Source organism: Dipodomys merriami, unplaced genomic scaffold (genome assembly GCF_024711535.1).
Source record: "Dipodomys merriami isolate MVZ:Mamm:240054 unplaced genomic scaffold, mDipMer1.0.p SCAF_57, whole genome shotgun sequence".
Taxonomy (NCBI): domain Eukaryota; kingdom Metazoa; phylum Chordata; class Mammalia; order Rodentia; family Heteromyidae; genus Dipodomys; species Dipodomys merriami.
Window position 1 is genome coordinate 7,702,670 of NW_027206146.1, and position 24,405 is coordinate 7,727,074.

At 58.5% G+C, this 24,405-nt stretch overlaps 2 protein-coding genes across 10 annotated transcripts; both read right to left on the reverse strand.

The window, feature by feature from the left end:
- Nucleotides 1-1,379: 1,379 nt before the first annotated feature.
- Nucleotides 1,380-2,067, reverse strand: LOC138812876 (putative transmembrane protein INAFM1). The gene has a single exon (XM_070001119.1). The coding sequence runs from the start codon at nt 2,040-2,042 to the stop codon at nt 1,632-1,634; it is 411 nt and encodes a 136-aa protein (XP_069857220.1). The 5' UTR covers nt 2,043-2,067; the 3' UTR covers nt 1,380-1,631.
- A 587-nt stretch (nt 2,068-2,654) lies between these two features.
- On the reverse strand, nt 2,655-15,135 carry LOC138812875 (coiled-coil domain-containing protein 9-like). Of its 9 annotated transcripts, XM_070001115.1 has the most exons (15): nt 14,645-14,807; nt 12,661-12,727; nt 12,430-12,534; nt 10,861-10,962; nt 10,490-10,735; nt 9,573-9,656; nt 9,318-9,491; nt 7,601-7,782; nt 5,169-5,221; nt 4,921-5,056; nt 4,746-4,815; nt 4,254-4,665; nt 3,810-3,902; nt 3,193-3,242; nt 2,655-2,776 (listed from the first exon to the last, which is right to left on the reverse strand). In XM_070001115.1, exons 2-15 carry the CDS (start codon nt 12,661-12,663, stop codon nt 2,759-2,761), a joined length of 1,728 nt encoding a protein of 575 aa, XP_069857216.1. In that variant the 5' UTR covers nt 12,664-12,727; nt 14,645-14,807; the 3' UTR covers nt 2,655-2,758. The 9 variants fall into 9 exon arrangements, with proteins under 9 accessions (XP_069857216.1, XP_069857210.1, XP_069857214.1 ...); XM_070001109.1 differs by lacking the exons at nt 2,655-2,776; nt 14,645-14,807 and adding an exon at nt 15,052-15,135 and having other exon boundaries at nt 3,124-3,242; XM_070001113.1 differs by lacking the exons at nt 2,655-2,776; nt 14,645-14,807 and adding an exon at nt 14,994-15,018 and having other exon boundaries at nt 3,124-3,242.
- Nucleotides 15,136-24,405: the final 9,270 nt, after the last annotated feature.

Sequence of the window (24,405 nt, forward strand, 5' to 3'; positions counted from 1 at the left end):
GGTAAAGCGTTGGCCTTGAGCTGAAGAGCTGAGGGACAGCACCCAAGCCAAGTTCAAGCCCCACAACCACAAAAAAAAAAAAAAAAAAAGTCTGTAACAATTAAATAGTGGAAGCCAGAAGCCAGGTGCCAGTGGCTCACACCTGTGGCTCTAGCTACTGAAGAGGCTGAGAGCTAAGGGTTGTGGTTTGAAGCCAGCCCCAGCAGGAAAGTCCATGAGACTTTTATCTACAATAATCTACTCAGAAAAAAAAGCCAGACTTGGCACTGAGGTACAAGTGGTAGAGTACTAGCCTTGCATAAAAAGATCAGGAACAGGGGCTGGGAAGGTGGCTCAGTGGTAGAGTGCTTGCCTTGCATGCCTGTGGCCCTGGGTTTGATTCCTCAGCACCACATAAGCAAAAAGAAAAAAGCCGGAAGTGGTGCTGTGGCTCAAGTAGTAGAGCACTAGCCTTGAGCTGAAGAGCTGAGGGACAGTGCCCAGACCCAGAGTTCAGGCCCCACGACCCGGCCCCAAAAAAAATTTAAAAAAAATATCAGGAACAGTGGGGCGAGGGGGGGGAGGAGAGGAGGGGAGGGAGGGGAGGGGGGGCGCGAATGAATGGAGGAGCCATAGAAAAGCCATAGGCCGGGTCAACAATCAAGAGACCTCTCCCACAAACCCATTTTAAGTTGAAAATACCCTGGGTCTGGAAGACATGCAGTATGCCTCACACCAGCTACTATTCCTCTGCCTGGCTTAGCAGACCAGCCGTACAGAGGGGTGCCCGCTGCTCCCTGCAGCCCCCAACCTCTAGGAGACACACGATCAGGAAGGGAGGCTTGTGCAGCACAGGAGTGTAGCATGGCTGAGACTGGGGAGACACGGGAAAGGAAGGGTGGAAAGGACAGGTGGGAGGAGGAGCTGGAGGTAGAGACCAGGACACAACTAAGAAGAACTGCGTGGACAGCCAAGCGAGAGAAAAAGGTGGAAGGAGACAGGGTGCATCCAGACAGCCACAAGGAGGAGGAACGGGGACCCTGGGGCTGGAAACGCAAAATGAGGGGCACTGGAGGTAGCAGGGAGAGGCCCCTGGCTGGCAGCGCTATGGGCTGCCTTAATATCCCTGGGGAATCCAAACAGTGGCTTCCAAAGGAGAGAGGAGGAGGAGGAGGAGGGGACAGGGCATGTGACACGGCCCGGGGCTTTAGGCCAACTGTCCCCCATGCTCTGGCTGTACACAGCCCTTCCCCAGGCCCGCCTGTCACTGACCTTCAGTGGCCCTGCTCAAGCCGCGAGGAGGGTGAGGGAAGCACGGGGACCCCTGGGAAAGAGGGGGGCGGGGGGCCTGGGGTCTGACTGCAGGAAGGATTTCCCAGAGACAACACAAACACGGCGAAGCAGCTGAGGCTGGAGTTTATTGCAGATGGCTGTGGTGGAGACGGGGAGAGGAGCGGCCCCCCGGCTGCGGGCTCCGGGCCGAGAAGCCCCCCCGGGGTAGGATCAGGAGCCCCGCGGGGTCGGAGATGGGCCGCAGCGGGCCCCGCCGCTCCGCTGCTCCGGGATGACGGCTCCGGGGACGCTGGGCGCGGGCGCTGGGCGGGTGCCCCGGGGCTCCGGAGGAGGGCCGGCCCCGCAGGGTGGGCGGGAGGTTACCCGGGTCCTGCGCCCCCCGCGGCCCCGGGCGCTCCTCCAGGCGTCGGGCGGCTCCCGGGGTCTCGGCGGCGGCGGCGGCGGCTCCGCGGCAGCTCGAGCTGGGGTCGCGGCCCGCCGGGGGCCCCCAGGAGGCAGGAGACGGCGGCGGGGGCGGGCGGCGGCGCGCCGGGGCGGGCGGCGCACGGCGGGAGCGGCGCGCTGGGCGCGGGGCCGCCGGGGCCCGCGGGGGGCCGCGCGGGGACCCAGATGAGACCGTAGTACACGGCGAGCAGCACGGCGGCCAGCGACACGCAGAGGAAGTAGGCGCAGACCGGGGCCAGGCGCAGCCACCGGCCCCGCGGGCCCTCGCTCAGTCCCGCGCCGCCCGGGCTCTCGCCGCCGCCGCCCACGCAGCTCGTGCCCCGCATCGCGGCTGCTCACTCCGCCCGCGCGGCCGCCCGCAAGGCCCCGCCCACGCCCGAGGCCCGCCCCCCCGCCCTGCGTGGCCACGCCCAGAGGGCGGGCCTCCCTATCCGTGGACACGCCCTTCCCGCCTCCGGCCAATCACCAAATGAAAGCCCTGACCCCACCTCCTCGTACCGGCCACGCCCCAAATCTTAATCCCGCCCCTTTCTGAAGCCCGGGGGCTTCGTCCCGTCTCCTCGCCGGTGCCTTTGGGTTTCCATCCGAGCCTGGCCACGTGCTCATTCCCGGCTGAGATTCCCTTCACAATCCGTCAGGCACTGTCCTCTCCAGCACTGAGCTGTCCTCCAGCCCTGGGACCCAGCCACGGCCCAGAGCTGGGAACCCCATCTAAACCTGCTACCCGAAGCCCCGCCCATTCTTCTAGCCCCGCCCCCTTGATCTTAGGTCCTGCCCGCTTCCGTAGCCCCGCCCCCAGCAGCGGCACCCTGGGTTCCTCACCTCCTGCCACCCCAGGTGTTCAGTCTACCCTGGGCCTGCGGGGTTCCAGCTGCACCCCTCGCCCCAGCCAGGCCCCTGCCCCCTGCACCTCCAGCACCCACCCTCGCTCTCTCCCGCTCCCGGGGGCCCTGGGGTCTCAGTGGGTTCCTGGAAAGAGCACAGCCTGCAGAGCCAGTCACCCCCTCGGCCCGCCCCCTCCGCACCAGGCCCAGCAGCGTCTTCAGGAATTCGGGGTGGCCTGCGGAAGGGGGAGGGGAGCAGAGTCAGGGGGTGCGGGAAGGCCCCTTCACCCCACCTCTTCCACCACGGAAAAGCCCGCGAGCACAGCCACTGCCTGCCCGGCACTGCACGGCACGGCTGGAGAGCTCGCGGCGGCGCCGGGCAGTTCGGGTCCTTCCACGTCTGGCCTGTCCGGTCAGCGGCCGTGGGGCCGCACCGGGCCCCAGGGCTCACTCCACTCGCTGGGCAAGGCCCTGGCGCCGCCCCCTCACACTTAACCCTGTCCAGGCGGCAGCGGCAGAAGCAGAGGAGCGGGCAGCGGGTGCGGTTAGTGCGGGGCCTGGTGGTCCTGCGGGCGGGCGGGTGGCCGGGCAGGCCCGGTCAGCGGGCGGCCCCCGGGGGTGAAGCGGCAGCCACCACCCTGCAAAAACGCACCCTGCGGAAGTCCGTGATCTCGGTGGTCTCCTGGCCCTCGGGGCCCGCCTCTGGGGGAGAGAGGGGGCGCTCAGCGGTGAGGACAGCCTACCAACCCCCCCCCCACGAAGCAATATAACCCTGACTACAACTGGGGAGACGGGGTGAAGGGAGTTCACCGTCAGGCACCTAGTGGGCTCCGGCAGGGCCCAGCCCCCCAAACTGCCCTGGGAACCACTTCACAGTCCTAACCAGCCCCTCCCAAGCCAGCCTCGCAGGGCCCTCGCGCCCCCTCCTCCCAGACCATCAGCAGAGGGTCACCGCTTGAGCCTCTTGCTTCCACACTCAGGGAACCACAATCCCAACTCTGCATTTTGGGTCTTGCCCACTGGGCTGCACCCTAAAACCAATTCTGCTCATCCTAAACCAGCTACTCTGCCCCCCTCCTCCCGGAGGGCCTAGCCCCAGGAGCACCCTTTCTGACTTCCCAAAAGCCTCCTCGCACCATCCTCTGCCTTCGTTAGATGCCAGCCATGGAATTCCCACCTAGTCCTGGTACCTACTCCAGCCCCCCCCCACCTCTGGTCCCACAGTCCTCCCCACCCCCCTTCACCCCCACCACACCATGTGTCCCCCACCTGGAGTCGCCTCAGACCCCTCCTCTTCAGCTTTCGGGGCTCCTGGGAGGCTGGGCCCACTCTCCAGGGAGGCAGGTGCTGGAGGGTCGCCTCCTGGGGAAGGGGAGGCCCAGTCAAGCCCCCTCCCCTCCAAACAGCACTACACCAGAGGGGGGGGGAGGGCTGGGGAGCTGCTGGGGTTGAAGGACACACTGGGGGAAGGTCACTTGGAGATGTGAACTCTTTATTGGGGAGGTAGCAGCTCTGAACAAGCAGGGCAGGCTCTGGGAGCCGCCAGCCCCAGGGCCACCAGGGCAACGGGGCACATGGGGTGCTGGGGCCTGCCACACCCTTCATGCACACACAGCAGCCAGTTTCATGCATTCCCAGAAGGCCAGGCCTCACCAGGAGAGAGGGTGTCAGGCAGGTGGGCCCCCCGGGGAGACTTCAGCTCCATCTCCTCACCCCAGTCAGGCACGGGCTGGTGGCTGGTGAGTGTCGAGAAGGGGCTGGAAGGCGTGGCTGGGGCTGGGGAGAGCTCCTCGGGCTCCCCTGGCTCCTGGGGCTCCTCCAGTTCCTGGGGCTGCAGGGGCTGATGGGGCCTGGAAGGTGCTGGGTCAGCCTGGTCTGGGGTGGGGTCCCCTGTGGGCTCAGCCTCCAGGATCGAGTGGTCTTGGGCTTGGGCTTGCTCCGGTTCCTCAGTACCCTCTTCTTCCTCAGTTTCCTCCTCCTCCTCTTCATCCTCAGTCACGTCCTCACTCACATCCTCCCATTCTTCATCCTCCTCAACCCCGAGGTCCTCCTCCTCCTCCTGGCCCTCGTCCTCCTCGCCCTCATCCTCAGGCGGCCGGTGGACAGGGGCCTGGGTCTCGGGAGGCTGTGGGAACACAGGTGCATCAGGGACCTGCTGTGGGCCCTGGACACCCCCATATACACATACACCTGCTCCCCCCTTACCTGCACAGGGGGCTCCTGCGGGGCAGGGGACCCTGCTGCCTCTTTCATCTCCCAGCGGTCGTCGTGGTCACTGGAAGGGACAGAAAGTAGCTGAGGCCCAGGTGGGGGCCTCCTACCTCTCCCACTAAGGGACGGGGAGCAGGCAGTGGACCATGCTCGGGAAGGGCGGCCCCACCTGTAGGCACGGGGTGCTGCCTTGGCCGGGGGTCGGCTGTTCTTTCTTCTCCTGCGATTGCTGACCTCAGCTTTATGCTGTGAAAGAAATTCCCCAAATGTGGGGGGCTTTGGGGGCCGGGTCCAGGCCTGATCATCTAGGACAGAAGCCAGAAGAGGTTAGGAGAGAAGGGCGTGGCCAAAGCGTGTGCCCACCACCCTGGCAGCACAGTGGCTCTCTGGGGCCAGCCATGCGCACTCGGCACTCACCGTGACGGTGGGTAGCTTCATGGGAGTGCACAGGGGGCGGGCCGTCCTTGAACCTGGGAAAAGAGGAAGATGAGGGTCAGCAGGTGGTTGGGAAACTAGGCAACAGGCCAGGGTTAGAAATCAACCAGAAGGGCTCACTAATGGAACGGGGGACAGGATGGACCTACAGAGGAGAGGCAAACCTAATGTCAAAAATTCAGAACTTGCACCCCAAAATTCTTTACCAGAGACCATGGCAAAGGACAGGATGCTCCCCAGCTCCTGTCACGCTCACTTTACCACCTAAGTAGGTTCTCCCACCACACTTTCTCTGTCTCAGGGCCTTTGCATCTGCTGCTCCCAGAATAGTCTTCCCATGTCTCCTTTACCTGCGTGAGGCCTATCACCTAACTCCATGTCCTTCCTCTGCCTCATGTTCTTACAACCTATCCTAGGTGGTTTCACTTTGCCAGTGCACTCCAAGTTCATGAAGCCACAGCTGTATACCCATCCCTAGAACCCACAGAAGACAGCCTCACAATAGTACTGATGAAATCAAGGCACACACAGGAAAACACAAACAGTTCTTTCCAGGACCTCCTGCCCTCTCTCAGCTCTTTTGCTCAGGTGTTCTACCACTTAAGCCACAGCGCCACTTCTGGCTTTTTGGTGGTTAATTGGAAATGTCGCACAGACTTTCCTGCCCAGGCTGGCTTTGAACCACAATCCTCAGATCTCAGCCTCCTGAGTAGCTAGGATTACAGGCATGAGCCACCACTACCAGCTTCTTCCCTCATATTTAATTTTTAACTAATTAATTTGCCAGTCCTGGGCTTGAACTCAGGGCCTGGCACTGTCCCTAAGCTTCTTTTGCTCAAGGCTAATGCTCTACCACTTGAACCACAGCACCACTTCCAGCTTTTTCTGTGTATGTAGTACTGAGGAATCGAACCTAGGACTTCATGTGTGCTAGGCAAGCACTCTACCACTGGGCCACCTTCCCAGCCCTATTTTTTTAATCAAAAAAAAAAAAAATTTTGGTGGTCAGCTGTGGGGGTAGTTAATTGAAGATTAGAGTCTTGTAGACTTTTCTGCCCAGGCTGGCTTTGAACCGCAGTCCTCAGATCTCAGCCTCTTGAGTAGCTAGAATTACAGACATGAGCCACTGGCTCATCCTTAACCCAGAGAACATTTCATCAAAAGGTCAGCTACAGTTTCTGTGCAACAAACTAGCTCACAAACCCCCAAAAAGGGCTCCCCAAGCCAGGCAAAGAAATAGAATTTCTTCTCCTTTAGCCAGAGCCCATGGAAAAGGATTACAGTGCATGACAAGCCCCAGCAGTGCAGACAGGGTGGGCTGAAACGTAGTCAGCTCTTCCAAAAGCTTCTGCCAGGCTGACACTCTTTTTTTGGGGGGGAAGAAGGGGGTCTGGTCGTGGGGCCTGAACTCTGGGCCTGGGCGCTGTCCCTCAGCTCTTCAGCTCAAGGCTAGCGCTCTACCACTTGAGCCACAGCGCCACTTTTGGCTTTTTTCTTCTTGTTTATATGGTGCTGAGGAATCGAACCCAGGGCCTCAGGCATGCAAGGCAAGCGCTCTACCACTGAGCCACCTTCCCAGCCCCCAGGCTGACACTCTTGACAGCCTTGCTGCAAGTCTGGTGGGATGCTTCCTGAGACAGACTTAAGGACAGGACACTGGAAGGAGGCCAGGTGAAGCTGGGAGCTGTGTGGGGCTCCAGGATAGAGGGGCCAGGCCATGGGTAGGGGTGAGGCCATTGCCACTATGGGCAATGCCCCACCACCAAAGACATCCACGTGTGGCCAAGGTCACCCCCCACTGGCTACCAGGACAGCCAATATCAGGATAGGTGTCTCCCCGAGTGACCACTGTCCTCGGCCTCAACCCTTTAATGAACCCACATGGAATGTGTTCACCCAGAAGGTTCCAGAAAAGCCTACGAAGGGATATCAATAAGGACCGGCTCCAGGTGCCGATGGCTCACACCTCTAATACTAGCTTCTTGGGTGGCTGAGATCTGAAGATCGCAGTTCAAAGCCAGTCCAGGCAGGAAAGGCTATGAGACTCTTTATCTTCAACAAACTACTCAAAAAACTGGAAGTGGCACTGTAGCTCAAGTGGTAGAGCACTTGCCTTCACTGAAGAGCTGAGGGACAGCGCCCAGGCCTAGAGTTCAAGCCCCACAACTAACCAAAAAAAAAAAAAGGACCTGTAACCTGAGGCTTTGCCCTCTCCATCTCTGGGGCCTTGGAAGTTCTCATGCCTGCAGCCTGTGCTGTAGACACAGACTGGACGCCTGCGCTCCACCAGCCTGGGAAGCTGCATCCGGGGACCCTGAGCTCAATGTCTCAGCCATAGGAACCACCACCCTGCAGGAAAGCCTCCGGGAGCCATCCATCATATACCCCAGGCCGAAGGGGCAGCGAAGACTCACATGCGGTCTGTCTTCTCCGCGTCCCACTCGCGCCGCCACTGGCCCGTGGGCTTGCGGTGTCGCTGCAGCCGCTCCTGGTCTATCTTCTCCCGCTCCTGCTTCCAGCGCAGGTACTCTGAGCGCTCTCGGCCGGTCATAGACAGTGTCATGTCGCCAGCCCCGCCCAGGCCAGCCCGGCGGCCCTGCTCCCGGTCATACACAGTCATCGCCTGTCCCCACTGCCCGCCCTGGCCCCCCAGACACCCAAGTGGATGCCAGATGCATACAGGGAAAGGTGACAAGTGATGGCACCAGCAGGTGGCCTCCTAGAGGTCCCCCCATCTGTGCGGGGCAGTGCCCTGCCCTCACCCAGCTGTGCCCACCCCCTAGATTTTCACCCATGCCTCCTATGGGCCAGCTCCAGCAGGGAGGAGCTTTGCCTTAAACTGATGCTCAGCCACCAAAATAGTGCCTGGGGCCGGGGGCTCGGTGACAAGGAAAAGGTCTATATGCCCAAATTAAAATGACAGTCAGGGCTGGGAAGGTGGCTCAATGGTAGAGCGCTTGCCTTGCATGCTCGAGGCCCTGGGTTCGATTCCTCAGCACCACATAAGCAAAAAGAAAAAAGCCAGAAGTGGTGCTGTGGCTCAAGTAGAGCGCTAGCCTTGAGCTGAAGAGCTGAGGGACAGTGCCCAGGCCCAGAGTTCAGGGCCCACGACCGGACCCAAAAAAATAAAATAAAATAAAATGACAGTCAGGGCTGGGAAGGTGGCTCAGTGGTAGAGCGCTTGCCTTGCATGCCTGAGGCCCTGGGTTCGATTCCTCAGCACCACATAAGCAAAAAAGAAAAAAGCCAGCCGGGCGCTGGTGCCTGACGCCTGTAATCCTAGCTACTCAGGAGGCTGAAATCTGAGGATCGCGGTTCAAAGCCAGCCTGGGCAGGTCTCCGTGAGACTCCTATCTCCAATAAGCCACCAGAAAACCGGAAGTGGCGCTGTAGCTCAAGTGGTAGAGTGCTCGCCTTGAGCTGAAGAGCTTAGGGACAGCGCCCAGGCCCAGAGTTCAAGCCCCACGACCGACATAAAAAAAAAAAGAAAAAAGCCAGAAGTGGCACTGTGGCTCAAGTGGTAGAGCGCTAGCCTTGAGCTGAAGAGCTCAAGGGACAGCGCCCAGGCCCCACAACCAGACCCCCCCCCCAAAAAAAAAAAATGACAGTCAGGTGCCAGTGGCTCACCCCTGTCATCCTAGCTACTCAGGAGGCTGAGATCTAAGGATCGGCGGTTCAAAGCCAGCCTAGGCAAGAAAGTCCGTGAGACTCTTATCTCCAATGAACCACCAGAAAACCAGAAGTGGAGCTATGGCTCAAGTGGTAGAGCTTTTGAGCTGAAGAGCCCAGGCCCAGAGTTCAAGCCCCATGACCAACAAAAAATAAATAAATCATAAATAAACTAAAATGGTGCCTGACACTCCTTCGTGCCTGGTAAATAACAGGAACATCACATCAGTAAGAAGACACTCCCAAACCAGGCCAAACTGTATGAATGCAGAAGTGGGGAGGGGGGGAGCACCCACCTCTCTCTCTCCCCCTCTCCCACCCTCCCATTCCCTAGCCCAGCCTTCGCCTACCCCTGCCCTCCTAGGACACAATCCCAGCTCAGAGCCAGCCCCGCTCTGCCCAGAAACCTAATGACCTGGATGCCCGGGTGAGCACTGCAGAGCCCCCGCTGCTGGCACCCACCTGCCGCTCCTGTTCCAGGCCGCAGCGCACCCGCTCAAAGTCGGTGCCCCCCCAGTTGCGCCCGTGACGGCGGCTGCCCTCCCGACGGTCCCGCTCAGGCTCCTCCGGGGGTCCACTGCGACGTCGGGGGTCGTCCAGAAAATTCCGCACTGGGTTTGGTTCCAGCACCCCTTCCTGTGACACAGTGGCAGGGTTGGCAAGGGAGCCCAGGCCCAGGGGCCCAGCGCTCTGCCCACCCTGGCCCACAGCACTGACCCGCTGGTTCCGCTCGTACTCGGCGATCTTCTCCATCTCCTCGTTCATCTTCTCAATGTTCTGTCGGCGTCGCTTTTCCCACTCCTGGGGGACAGAGAGGGTGCCAGGCATCAGGAAGGACCACTTACGCAGGGGGAGGGGACCCAGCCCAGTGCACTGGGTCCCCTCAGGACATCACCCATCCCTGTCACCTTGTCCCTTCACAAGGAGGTCAATCTGACAGTCTGGCAAACAGCTGAAGTTGCAGGGATCAGTGCCACAGTCACCTGGGAGGAAGGAGCTGCCTGGAACCCGCCCTCCCTTTCCCAGAAGAGCTGGGCCCTTCCCAGCAGGCGGCCAGGGGCGGCGGGTGTGGCCTCAGTCCTCACCTCCCTAGGTGGACACCAAGAGCCCACATTCATCTGGACCACATCCGCCAGGGCAAAGGGCCTACCACAGGTGCCCCAGGGTGACGTCATCCATCCCTCCACCCACCACTGCCCCTCCATGAAGTTCAGCCTTTTTTTGTTTTGTCTTTTCGGTCATGGGGCTTGAACTTTGGGCCTGGGTGCTGTCCCTCAGTTCTTCAGCTCAAGGCGAGAACTCTACCACTTGAGCCACAGTGCCACTCCTGGTTTTCTGGTGGTTCACTGGAGATAAGAGTCTCAAGGTCTTTCCTGCCTGGGCTGGCTTTGAACTGAGATCCTCAGATCTCAGCCTCCTGAGTAGCTAGGATGACAGACATGAGCCACCGGTGCCTGGCTCCACTTATTTTATTTGGGCTTTTTTTAGAAACATTCCTCCCATGCAGCCTGGACTCTCTAGAACTCTCCATCTCCCGCTGGGAACACTACACCAGCCAGGAGGGGAAGGAACGAGTGCTCAGTGTGGAGGACTAAGATGCAAAAAATGGCAGCTTCCACCTTCCAACCTCCTACCTTCGATCTGCGGTCAGAGGTTGAAGCGTCTCCTGCTCCTGAGAGATGAGGGGAGCCCCGACCCCGGCCCCTCTGGCCTCGGCCTCCAGCCCTTCGAGGCTGCTCCCCAGAACTGTCTTCCCAGCCATGGGATCCCCGGCCCAGGCTTGCCCGACCTCCCTGCCGTGGGGGAGGCCGACCTCCCCTGCTGGCCCCTGAGGGCCGAGGGGCTCCAGGAGACCTCCGAGGGGGGCCCAGGCTCTTCTCCTGGAAGAGGAGGAGGGAGAAGCACTGTGACAGGGCAGGGAGAAAAGGATAGGGCGGGGGGGAAGGGGCAGTCAGGCCCCCTCAAGTCTGGGCAGCTAGACCCTCCCAATCCTTGGATGGCTCACCACGTCCACCACCGCATCCTCCTTCTCTAGTGAGCGGCCCTTCCGGGGTGCTGTGACGGCTACCCCCTCCAGTTCAGCCTTCTTCCTGTCCTCCTCGATCTCCTGCAAGTAGCACTGGGAGTCAGGGCTCCATCCACCAGCTGCACTCCTGCAGCTCCTGAGAGTTCCTGAGTGTGGCCCCAGCCTTTCTCAGAGCTGAGCCCAGCATATGCCCCACCAACCAGTCTGGCAACCTCCTCCCCCCTCCCCCCCAGCAGCCCACAGCCTTCACTTCATCTTATCCTGGCCTTCTCACTGTGAACAAACCAGGCTCAAACCTGCCGCAGGACTTTTGCACCAGCTGTTCAATCTGTTTGTTTGTTTGTTTGTCAGTCATAGGGCTTGAACTCTGGGCCTGTGTGCTGTCTCTCAGCTCTTCAGCTTAAGGCAGGAGCTCTACCACTTGAGCTATAGCACCACTTCTGGTTTTCTGGCTTTGAACCGCGATCCTCAGATCTCAGACTCCTGAGTAGCTAGGATTACAGGCTTGAGCCACTGGCGCGAGGCTCGCTCTGTCCTTTCACCCCATGCCACCACACTCAGATCTCAACTCAAATGTCCCCTCTCAGGGAGAGGGTGTCCCTTGCTGCCCGGCTCTGCACCCATCGGTACACTCGCTTCCAGATGCATCCCCAAGGCTACATTGCCACCCGGCATGCGATATGCTTCAGAGGTTTCAATGAATGAACACGTGACGAATGAGTCAATGAAGCCCACACCTCTTCCCAGGGCCCACCCCAACACACACCAACTCTTGGGCCTACCCTCCTCCCTCTCTCCCTCCACAGCCCAGCTGAGCCTGGCATTTCTTCCTTGCTTTCTTGTCTCCAGTGGTCACCTCCTCCCATCCACCACACAGCAACCAGAGGACAGTCCCCAAAAAGCTATTGAGTTGGGTTCGCTTCTGCCAAAGCTCTCCATGACACCCTAACACCCTTGGAACCCAGGGCCTACTTGCCCTTCCCTCCCCCCACTAAATCTCTACATCAGTTTCCCAAACTGAGGGCCTCAACTTGAAACTCCAGCCTGCTCTCCAATCCAAACCTGTGTCTATACTATTTCCTTTATCTGAACTGTTCCCCTCTCCTTTGCGACTGTCTGCTATCTACTCACTCATCAGGCCTCTGCACCTCCTCTTCCAGGAAGCTCTCCCTAAAATACCCCTAGGCTAGAGGGGACAGTGCCCTCTGCCCTCCCCTGAAATCCCTCATCCCAGCCATGCCCACGGGGTACCCTGGAGATTGACACCAACTGAGGGCAGGATTGTCTCCCTGCCCGTGGAGCCCTGGAAGGAAAGCCTGAGGCCTGTCAGTCACAGCTGATCCTAGGCACCCTCTCAGCCAGGGAGCCAGTGAGCAGTTGTGATGAATGAATGAGAGATGGGATGAAGGAAGGATGCCAGGCCAGGCCTACGGCACTCATCCCAACAGTGATAGTGAGCCATGAGAAGCTTGTAAGGAAGGGAGAGGTGAGAAAAACTCACTGCGGGGAGGAGAGGGGGTGGGGTCTCCCAGGATGGGGCTAGGGCACCTGGTAGCGCCGGATGAGGGCCTCATTCTTCCGCCGAAGGGCCTCGATCCTCTTGTCCAACTCTGAATCCTTCTCCTCCTTGGATTTCAAATCCAGCGTGGCTGCCTGAGATCAGCAGGTGGTTGAGGGATGGAAGGAGAGTCCTAAGTGGCCAAGGCTCCTCAATCCAAGCTCTCACCCTCCCACATCTCCCTCCCATGCTCAATATAGCCTGCCCACTTCCCAGCTCACCATTTGGCTGGCTGAGCCAGGGTCCCAGTAAGCTGCTTCACAGAATCTGGATCACCACTGAGGGCTCCTGAGGATAGAGGATCAGCAAACTAAAGCCAGCAGTACCCCAAATCAGCTCCATTCTTTCCTTAACTAGAGCTCCTCACACCCACAGGCACAAAAACACCTATAACCCAAGACAATTCTAGCCCTCACTCCCATTCCCTTTCCTGGGCAACGGTGACTCCACCCCTTTGCCTTTTGTTCCACCCAATTTTAAACTCTCACCATGCTACTAGCTATGCCTGCCCAGCCTGTAAGGGCACATTTAGCACAGAACCAGATCTCAAGAGAGCTACACCCCTTAGCCAGGAGCTCATGCCTGTAATCCTAGCTACTCAGGAGGCTGAGATCTGAGGATCGTAGTTCAAAGCCAGCCCGGGCAGGAAAGACCGTGAGACTCCTATCTCTAATAAACCACTAGAAAACCAGAAGTGGCGCTGTAGCTCAAGTAGTAGAGCGCTCGCCTTGAGGTGAAGGGTACAGGGACAAGGCCCAGGCCCAGAGTTCAAGCCCCATGACTGACCAAAAAAAAAAGAGAGAGAGAGAGAGAGAGAGAGAGAGCTACCTACACCCCTTCCTCCCAAGCTGCACATCAGCTTCTAGAAGTAAGGCAGAGCAGGTCACAGGAAAGGAGGCCTGGGAAATGTGACCCTGGATTCAGAGATAAATATTAATGAACAGCTTGGTTCAGCCCACACAGGAAGCCTGACAACAGTGTTTCCCACCTGCTACTTATCTTCCCTGGAAGCCAGGAATCAGGGGATCTCAGCTGGAGGCCAATCTGAGTAGAAAAATTTGGGAGACTACAGCTCCAAAATCACTAGCAACCTAGGCACAGTGGCTCACACCTGTAATCCTAACTTCTTGGGAGGCTGAAATTTGAGGTTCCCAATTGGAAGCCAGCCCAAGAAGGGAAATCTCTAAGCCTATTATCACCAAAAAGCCTGGAGAGAAGCTCTGGCTCAAGTGGTACAGGACTACTCTTCAACAACAACAAAAAACCCTACAAAAACAAAAAGTAGGCTGGTGGCTCACGCCTGTCATCCTAGCTACTCAGGAGGCTGAGATCTGAGGATCACGGTTCAAAGCCAGCCCGCGCAGGAAAGTCCATGAGATTCTGATCACCAGTAAATCACCAGAAAGCCGGAAGTGGCGCTGTGGCCAGGTGATTTGAGCGCTCCCCTTGAGCTGAAGAGCTGAGGGACAGCACCCAAGCCCAGAGTTCAAGCCCCACGACCGACAAAAAAAGAAAAATAAGCTACGGGACAGCACCCAGGCCCTGAGGATCGCCCAGGCCTAGTTGTGCACTGTCCTTTCCTAGCTCTGCCTTACTAGTACTTTCTTGGCCACCATCTTTCGTCCTCGAGTTCTTTTTTTGCGACAATGTCATGGACCGAGTACCTAGAAGCAGATCGAATATGGACCAAACATGGCCTCCCAGTGAACCCTACACTGGCTATCCGGGACCAAACTTCCGGAGGAGCAACCCGGCTTCCAGCACCGACCTTCCACCCCGCTGGGAACCACGCGGCCACGGCCCCGCCCCCCGGCGAGCACCAAACTTCATAACCACGCCCAGCCCGCCATACATCTGGCCACGCCCACACGCTGGCGTGATTAAACTGACCCGGCTACAGACTCCCCAGTCGGGCCCCCCGACCACGTCCAACTCGTACCCTGGCTCCCAAGGCAACAGCCCAACCCGCCTCTGCTTTGCGAGTTATTGCTCTGGCCCCGCCCCCAGGCCGCCTCTCATTTGTCCGGCCAATTCCCCTCCCCGGTCACGCCCCCTTACACCAGCCTGGTCCAGTCAGCGCCTAGCCCCGCCCACAGGCTCCACCCCCCCAGCAGCCCAGCGAGAATCCTGGCCCCGACCCTCTCCTCCCTCCACACACCCCACTCACACCCCGCTCCCCCCGCTCCCCCCCCCACACACACATACCCTGTGCTTACACTCCTGGCCTTCACCTCAGGCCCGCGGATCCGCCCCTGATTTCCAGGCCAACCTGCAGAATCTACAACCGGTCAGGGACAACTTTCTCGCCCCGCCTCTAGCACTTGCGGCCACCGTCCGGCCTCCACCCCTAGCACTTCACTGGAGCTCTGACCCCGCCCCTCCCGCCGGGCACACCCTTAGGCCCCGCCCATAACTGACACCCCGCTCGAGGCCCCGCCCACGCGCCAACGTCCAGCCCCGCCAGCGCCCTTCCAGCTGCCCACGTGGGCGTCCTGGCCCCGCCCCCCACAGAGAAAGCTGACCCCGCCCCCGCGCGTGCTCCCGGTTTTCTCACGTGAAGCCTCAGGCTCCGCCCTCTCTGGGCGCGCTCCCGGCCCACCTCCCCCGGTCACCTGTCCCGGAGACCCCCACGGCGTCCGTGACTCCGGCTCTCGGTCTGCCTCCGCGTCCGCAGCTCCCGGGCCGCGCGCGTCACTTCCTGCCCGCACCACATGACGAGGGGGAAAATAAAGAAGGTCACTTCCGGTCCGACCGGCCCGCTTCCGGGAGCCTTAAAGGGATCGCCACCCCGCTAGTAGAAGTGAGAAGCAGCACAGCTGGTACACTTAGGTACTTTGACTGCTTCCTCCTGACACCGAACCCCAAGAATTAGTTCGTCTTCTGCCTTCACGAGGAAAGACACAACTGTGGGAGTTGCCTCACAAGAGGGGCAGCAGCGTGCCAAGGCCTGTGGGCGAGAGTGGGTGTGTCTTGAGTGAATGAAGCCATGACACACTATAGACTCCAGGCCCGACACGTTGTTCGTCCTCAATAAATGGAGATCTTTATTATGACTTCTAAGAAGACAAGATTTCTGCAGCAAGAGTTAGTTCACGTTCATTTATACTGGACAGTAAAACGAATCCAGGCAGGTCAGGTTACACGAGGGCCTGCAGATATACCTATATGTGCAATATATAATATGTATGCAATATGTATCTGTGCAATACATATATGCAATATATGTGCAACATTTGGAGGAAAGAATGAAAAAAGTTCGATGTAAGACAGAGGCCACCAGAGGTCGCTGACGGTGCTCTCGTACCCGGCGTTCATTCCACAATTGAGTCACACGGAAAACCCACTTTGTGCTGACCTCCGATGGGGCTTGCAGCCGGCCTGCGAGCATTCTCCAGGAAAACGCAGCGCGGAACAAACCAGATGCATGTGTGACAAAGTTTCAGGAAAAATAAGGCCGGGGAAGGGGTGCAGAAACACGAGGCAGAGACTCTCAGGTTCCAGCATGGTCAGCAGAGCGGTGGAGAGACAACAGGCAGTATGTAGGGCTCAACTGTAGAGGGAAACTGAAGCACACCCAGTAGGAAGCCAAGAGTGACTCTTTTTGTTTCTTTTTGACAAGACTGGGTGAAAAGATAAGCTCCTGGGACCTGGGATGCAACTCACAGTGACAGAACACTTGCCCTTGGTTCCAGACAGCCCTGCAAGAGAGTCGTTGAAATCAATCACTCTGAATAAAGACAGAGCTGGGTGCTGGTGGCTCAGGCCTGTAAGCCTGGTACTCAGAAGGCTGAGAGGTGAGGCCAGCACTTTGAAGCCAGGAAAGCCCATGAGACTTTTATCTCCAATTAACCACCAAAAAGCAAAAAGCAGGAAGTAGAGCTGTGACTCAAGTGTACAGCGCCAGCCTTGAGCACAAAAGCTCAGAGATAGCACCCAGGCCCTGAGTTCTAATCTCAGATCCAACACACACACACACACACACACACACAGAGTTTAGCATTCACAAGGCCCTGGGTTCCATCACCAGCAACAAAATTCGCTTCACTTCCAGAGGTCCACTGTGCATCTTGAGTGTGCAGATGGCACACCCCGGTGGCACCCTGGGTGTCCGGTGGTATCCCGGGTGGACGGTGGCACCCTGGGTAGCCCGCGCACCCACGTGGCCGCTCGTACCCGGGTGGCCGGGGGTACCCTGGAGCCCATCGCGGGCTTTGGGCGAGACACCTGCATTTCCATCTCTCGCCGCACGGGGGCAGCAGGCGCCCGGCGGATCGGCCCGCGTTGCCAGAGCCGGGAGAGGAGCGGGGGCAACTCCAGCGGAGGAAGCTGATGAAATCCTAGCCAACTTGCAGTGAGCTCATCCTGCCTGCCCGGGCGCCTCCGGAAGCCACGGGGCCGCCGGGCCTCCGCCTGGCCCGAGCGATAAAGCCCCAGTGCTGTCTACCGGGGGTGAGGGGGGGGGGAAGGAGAGCCCTTCCTTAAGTCTACCCTTGCGTGGCGGGAGAGCGGAGGGGGGCTGCTGCCCGAAGTCTAGGCGTGTGGGATGAAGTGGAGAAAAGTCTTCTAGCTGTCTCCGCAGAATGACAAGGGGAGGGGGAGATGGGGGAGAAAGGAAAGAGAGGGGATGGGGAAACTGAGGCAGGGACCGATGGGGGGGCAGAGGCACACACAGGAGGCAGTCATGGAGAGACTGAATGGTTCTGACAGAGCAAGCTGGAAGAAACAAACGGGACATGGGGGCCGGGATGGAGACTGGAGACAGAGGATCGAGTCCCGGGCCATGGGGAGGGGAGAGTCTGGAGATGGGGGATCGACTCCCAGGTGGGACTCAGGGGAAGGCCCGGCAGGCGGGGGGGGGCGAGGAAGAAGGGGGGGCCTCTGGGGCGCCCCGACGGGCGGGGTGGGCGGGGTCTTGGAGCCCGTTACCAGGTTACCGCGTCACCGCAGGATTGGGAACCGCTGACTGGCGAGGCGGCGGCCAATCAGCGCGCAGCAGCGCTGTTCTCGGGCAGGAGGCCTGGAGACACCCCGCCTTCCGACCCCACCGCCCGCCCTGCGCACGCGCGGACACACAACCCGGGGACACACACACACACACACACACACTGCACCGTCCACACCGAGATACCGAACGGGCACATACATGTGATCCACAACGTGTAACAATCCTGGTGCAGGTGCGTGGTGAGAACCACAAGGACACCCACACTTCACACAGCACTCCCACACCATCACACCAACGCAATCCCAGTGTCACACAATCAGACACCAACACACAATCCTACTGTCACAGTCGCACATAATCCCAATGTCACAGACACACCGTCACACCAACACACAATCCCAGTGTCACACAATCAGACACACTGTCACACCAACAATTCCAGTATCACACAATCACGGACACACAGTCACACCAACACACAATCCCAATATCACACACTCAGACACACCAGCACACAATCCCAGTGTCACACAACCATAGACACCCACACAATCACCGACACACATCATCACATTTAGACAATCGCACGTGGACGCACAACAACTTGACACACAGGGGACATTGTGACAAGTGCAGCATGCCTATTGCACGAATGCACAGTCAAGTGACACCGTTGCACCCTGCTATGCACAAAGCCCACTGTCCACACACACACACACACACACACCAGCCCCGCCCTGGCCCCGGGAAGGGGTGCTGGGGGAGGGTGCTGTGTGTCTGTGCAGACACGTGTGTTTGTGTATACATGTGTGTGCAATCGCTGCCAGTCCTTCCGGGGGGCGGGGCCGAGCAGCAGCGCTGTTACCGGGTAAACTTCCCCGCCCCCCACCGCAGCCGTTAGTCACCCCAGGATGATGTCATCGCCTCATTCTGGAGGCTGAGTAATCCTCCGGCCCCACCCCCTCTCCCTCCCCCCCCCCCCCCCCCCCGCCCAGGTACCAGGGCCCGGGCAACCGCACCTGGGCTCCACCGCCCCGCGCCCAGAGCGGGGTCTGCAGCCCCCGGTGCTCCCTGGGGCGCAGACTCGGTTACCTGGGCCTCTGGAAAGTGGCCTAGAGGTACACCTTGGGATCCCTGGAGGCTGGGGGGCTCCCAGCTTTGACCTCATGGTCGCCAACTAGTGGTGTTAAGAGTGTAGGGCTTCCAGGCCTGGAGTCCTGGGCATTTGGGGGGGGGCGGGGTAGGGGGTCTCACACTGCCCCCCCCCAGCAGCCTAAGAGTCTGGCTGGATTTGCCATGTGTGTTGGGGGGGGGCTTGGGGACCTTGTGGCTCTATGAGCCCAGAGTTCGGGGTCCTGGCCTAGGTTAGAGGTCGGTGCCAAGGAGAAGAGAAAATAGCTGGGGTCAGGAATCCTGCTCAGGGGCAGCTGCTGGGCCCAAAGAGGAGGAAGGTGCAGGCCTGTGCCTTGGGCGGGGTGGTGATCTTTGGATGAACTAGATAGTTCGGGGTCTGGTGACATTGTTGGGGGGGGCTGTGTTTCCCCAATATCAGGATGGTGAGGACTTGGGATACGTCTTGGGGCCTGATGCCCCCAGCCTTATTTCCCACGATCAGACATACACATCCTCCGTTCTGGGGTGGGGTGGGGGCCCTTTCGGTCCCTCACATCTTAGCCTTCAAGGGGACGGGGGACCTGGGTTCTCATCTGGTGCAGGGCCTTTAGCCTCTGTCTTCAAGAACCAGGCACCCCTAAATCCCGATGGGGCAGAATTTTCTGTCCCCTGCTGTTGATGAGGTCAGGATGCACAGGTGTCTTTCTGGGAAATGGGGTGTGTGGGGAGAAACACTTGGTGTCCAACTCTATGGTACCCCGAGTGGAGTGGGGGGGGTTGGGAGAGAGAGGCAACAGATCACCACAGGTCAGGGGCTTGGACAGGGTCAGGCCGGCTGCAAGCCAGGCTGCTCCCCGAACCCCCCCCTTCCGCCCCCCTCCCGCCTTCCTCCTCCCTCCCCTCCCGCGCGCCCAGGGCTCCCCAGATCCCCTCGCGGCGCGGCTGCGACCAATGAGCGCGCTCGCCGTCTCCGGGAGCCGGGCCGGCTCTGCCCGCCTGGCATTGGGCACGCGGTGGGCAGCGGCGGGCGGGGCCTGAGGGTCCTGGCGTCTGGTTGGGCCAGGCTTGTTGCTGGGTAACGGGGCGGCGAGTTTCTCCTGGCAACGGCGGCGGGTACCGCTCACTGGCTGGCCGGGGAGGGAGGCGGGTGCGGGCGCGGGCAGGCCCCGCGGAGCCCAGCAACAGCGCGCGCCCCCCGCCCGCCCCGCCGGGAAGCGGTAACCTTCACACGCGCACCGGCTGCCCGCTCGGACCCTGCGGACGCCCCCCCCCCCTGCCCTCCACCCGGACCCGGGAGACACCCCCCTCCCATCACCGACTCTCTCAGGCCGCGCCGTTGAAAAGTTAAGTCCTTCCCAACTCCTTGTCTCCAAGCGGCTACACCTTTCCTTGATGGCGCACAAACCCAACCCGACAGCCTGGCCGGCGGGAGGCTGCGGTGTGACATTACTTTTTTGGAACCCACAACCCGCCCTTTCCGGGAGACCCTGTTCCACGTATATGTCACACATCCTAACCCCATAGAGCTCCACACGGTATTTTTCATCCTACGAGTCGATAGGGAAACTGAGGTAGTCAGGGAGAGACAGAGGAAGCTACCCAAGCAGGTTAGCTCCAGGATCTGTATGTTTATGTATTTTTATTTTTTATTTTGTCTGTCGTGAGGCCTGAACTCTGGGTCTGGGTGCTGTCCCTCAGCTCTTCAGCTCAAGGCTAGCGCTCTACCACTTGAGCCACAGCGCCACTTCTGGCTTTTTCTGCTTATGTGGAGCTAAGGAATCAAACTCAGGGCCTCATGCATGCATGGCAAGTGCTCTACCACTGAGTCACCTTCCCAGCCCTGGGCACTGTCCTTGAGCTGCTTTTGCTCAAGGCTAGTGCTCTACCACTTGAGCCATAGCAGCACTTCTGGCTTTTTCTGCTTATATGGCACTGAGGAATCAAATCCAGGGCTTCATGCCTGCTACACAAGCACTCTACCACTAAGCCACACTCCCATTCCCTTTGTTTTGTTTTGGTTTTGGTTTTGGGGGCTTGAACTCAGGACTGGGTGCTGTCCCTGAGCTTCTTTTGCTCAAGGCTAGCACTCTACCACTTGAGCCACAGCACTACTTTCAGCTTTTTCTGTTTATGTGGCACTGAGGAATCAAATCCAGGGCTTTATGCCTGCTAGGCAAGCACTCTACTTCTTTTTTTTTTTTTTTTTTTGCCAGTCATGGGATCTGAGCTTTGGGCCTGGGCGCTGTCCCTCAGCTCTTCAGCTCAAGGCTAGCACTCTACCACTTGAGCCACAGCACCACTTCTGGCTTTTTCTGCTTATGTGGTGCTGAGGAATCGAACCCAGGGCCTCATGCGTGCAAGGCAAGCGCTCTACCACTGAGCCACCTTCCCAGCCCCAAGCACTCTACTTCTATCTAAGTCACATTCCCAGCCCTAGCTCCAAAATCTGAAAACACTGTCCTTAGTCTATTGGAACAGAATTCACATTCAGAGCAAGGAACTGAGCCAGAGGCTCACACCTGTAATCCTAGCTACTCAGGAGGCTGAGATCTGAGGATCTTGGTTCAAAGCCAGCCCAGGCAGAAAAGTCCATGAGCCTCTCATCTCCAATGAACCACCAGAAAACCGGAAGTGGCACTGTGGCTCAAGTAATAGAGCACTTATCTTGAGCTGAAGAGCTGAGGGACAGCACTCAGACCCAAAGTGCAAGCCCCACAACAAAGAAAAAGAAAACACCTAAAACATTCCAGCATGTCTGGCCTGGTAGTGGCTCCCACAAGAGGGAGGTACAGGCTAGCCCCTGAGCTAGCAGAGGAGAATAGCTGCCCCTCCCCCCTTCATTGCTACCAGTCTCAGAACAAGCAGTGACCACAATTAGTTATGCAAACATTTATTAGGCTTTTGGTCAGACACTGATCTCACATAATAAGTGTAAGTCACACTTTCCAAATGTCTCCAAACGACCTATAGCCAGAAATACACCCTCTGTAAACTACTATGTACTGAGTATATATAATAATTTTTTTCTTGATTTCCTCCTGATTTATCTATTCATTTGTTACTGTTAGTTTTGCCAGTACTAGGGACTTGAACTCAGGGCTTTCTTAGTTTTCTTGCTCTTGGTACTGCTACCACTTGAGCCATGCCTCCAGTGTGACTTTTTCCTGTATTTTTTTCTTCTATATGTGTATGTGTGTGCCCATACTGAGACTTAAAACTCAGGGTCTAGATGCTCATCCTTAGCTTTTTCATTCAAAGCATGTACTCTTACCACTTGACTAGCAGTCAACTTTTTGCTGGTTAATTGGAAACAAGAGTCTCAAGGACTTTCCTTCCCCAAGCTAACTTCAAACTGTGATCCTTAGATCTCAGCCTCCTGAGTGGCTAGAATTACAAGTGTGAGCCACTGGTGCCCAGATATGTTGTAGTTTTTGTTTGGTTTGTCTGGTAGCACTTGAGTTTACACTTAGAGCTGAACACTTGCTACACTTGAGCAATGCCTCCAGACAGTTCAGTTTCAGTTTTTTGTTTTTGGTGTTTTTTTTTTTTTTTTGTCAGTCATGGGGCTGGGCACTGTCCTTCAGCTCTTCAGCTCAAGGCTAGTGCTCTACCACTTGAGCCACAGTGCCTTTCCAGTTTTCTGAGTGGTTTATTGGAGACAAGAATCTCCTGGACTTTCCTTCCTGGGCTGGCTTTGAACTGTGATCCTCAAATCTCAGCCTCCTGAGTAGTTAGGATTACAGGCATAAACCACCTGTACCTGGCTGTTTTTGGCTTTTATAGTCAAGCATCTTGCTATAAAGGCCAAGGTAGCCTTGTGTGGTCCAGACCCTCTGTGATCACTTACTTTTGTAAAATTTGTCAAGCATGCCTTCTAGAAACAATGTATTTTATTTTTGTGTGTATGCTAGTCCTGAGGCTTGAACTCACAGAGCCTGGGTGATATCCCCGTTTCTTTTGCTCAAAGCTAGCACTCTACCACTCAAGCCACAGGTCTACTTCTGGCATTTTGGTAGTTACTTGGAGATAAGAGTCTCAGGAGCTAGCTGGATACTGGTGGCTTACACCTGTAATCCTAGCTACTAAGGAAGCTGAGATCTGAGAATCACAGTTCAAAGCCAACCCAGTCAGGAAAGTCCATGAGACTCTCATTTCCAATTAACCACCTGAAAACTGGAAGTAGAGTGGTGGCTCAAAGTGGTAAAGTGCTAGCCTTGAGCAAAAGAGCTCAGGGACAGTGCCAGGCCCTGAGTTCAAGCCCTATGACTGACCCCCCCCCAAAAAAAGTCACATGGACTTTGAACCTCGACCCTCAGATCTCCCCTGGTGCCCAGCTAAGAGTACTTTACATAACTTTATCTCAGTACAGTGTAGTAAGAAGGCCCTGGAAGTGTAGCTTAGCAGTAGAGGGCTTAAATAGGTCCTGGGTTGAGCCCCAGCACCACCATGAAAAAGAAAATGCAGCTGGGTGCTGGTGGCTCACACCTGTAATCCTACTACTCAGGACACTGAGATCTGAGGATCAGGGTTCAAAGCCAGCCTGGCAGGAACCACCAGAAAACCGGAAGTGGCACTGTGGCTCAAGTGGTAGAGCGCTCACCTTGAGCTGAGGGACAGCGCCCAGGCCCAGAGTTCAAACCCCACGACCTCAAAAAAAAAGAAATAATAACTACCCTGGCACCTGTGGCTTAAGCATCTCATCATTATCCTAGCTACTTGGAATGTTGACATCTCAGGATCTGGGTTCAAAGCCAGCCCTGGAAGGAAAGTCCATGAGATTGATCTCCAATAAACCACTAAAAATCTGGAAGGGGAGTTTTGGTCTAAATGGTAGAACAACAACAAAAAGCCAAGTCAATCAAGAGGGTCTGGCCCTGAGTTACAGTGCTGGGCCCCCAGAGGTGAAGGTAGGGTCACTTTGGGTGAAAACCAAAGAGAACACCAAGTGTTCTCCAGGCAGAGTGCTGGGGGAGGGAAGGTCCTGTGTGTGGAGGGTGAGGGGGGGGGGGAGTGACAGTAAAGAAACTGCAGAGAGAAAGGGAAGGAAGAGCAGCCGCACGCTGGAATAGGGTGCGGGGTCTGCCCGGGCATGTCTGTGCCAGGTGCCCGGGGGCTTTCTCTTCTGCCCAGTCCACTGTCAGACTCGTGGTGAGTGTGGCCGGGGTGTGCCAGCTCGGGAGTGGGTCCCGCCAAGGTGCCAGCAGCCCGTGACAGGTGTGACTTTGGGGCTGCCCCGTGTGTGTGTGTGTGGGGGGGAGTGGATGGGGGAGGTCAGTGTCTGCGTGTCTGACTGGATCTGTATGTCTGAGGGTCCGGCATGGACCCTGCGGGGGCCGCGTGGGAGGGCTGCGCGCGCACCCCCACTCCCCGTCACAGGTGTCCCGTGGGGAGTGGGTCCGGCCGTGCCCCAGGGGAAGTTGTCCTTCCCGGACGGGGCGCACTTTGCAGTTGTTGGGGCTGTCTGTGAATGGGTCTGTTCACCGGTGTGGGTGTCCGTGTCACCGGCCGGCGGGGGGGGGTGTCAATCTGGGTTGTGGGACGTCAGGAGGCTGGTGTCCCGGGAGCCCAGCCTGAGCCTGGCCCATCCCGTCCCCGCGGGGCCCGGGCCGGGTCCCAGTCAGTGTGTCAGTGTGTCAGCGGGTGTCGCCAGGCCAGGCCCTGCCCCGGCCCCTCCCCGCGGCGCCCCTCCTCCCCGCCCCCCGGCCGCCCTCCGGCCCCCTCCCCGCCCGCCCCCCTCCGAGGCAGGGAAACCCCGGCGCCGGGACAGGGGGCGCGGCGCGCGTCTGCAAGCCCCGACTTGCCCGCGCGGGGGCGGGGCCGTGACGTCACGCTGTGGGCGGGGCGTGGGCCCGGGCGGGGGCGGGGGCGGGGCGGGGCGGGGCGAGAGCCGAGCGGGGGGCCCGGGATC

What these genes read in the sequence shown, in the direction of transcription:
- LOC138812875 (XM_070001109.1), bottom strand. An exon ending in AGTACGAGCGGAACCAGCGG is followed by an intron (nt 9,492 to 9,572) that starts GTCAGTGCTGTG and finishes ACTGTGTCACAG; the next exon opens with GAAGGGGTGCTGGAACCAAA. An exon ending in GGGGTCTGAGGCGACTCCAG is followed by an intron (nt 3,243 to 3,809) that starts GTGGGGGACACA and finishes TCTCTCCCCCAG; the next exon opens with AGGCGGGCCCCGAGGGCCAG.
- LOC138812876 (XM_070001119.1), bottom strand. Translation starts at nt 2,042, where the DNA reads ATGCGGGGCACGAGCTGCGTGGGCGGCGGCGGCGAGAGCCCGGGCGGC.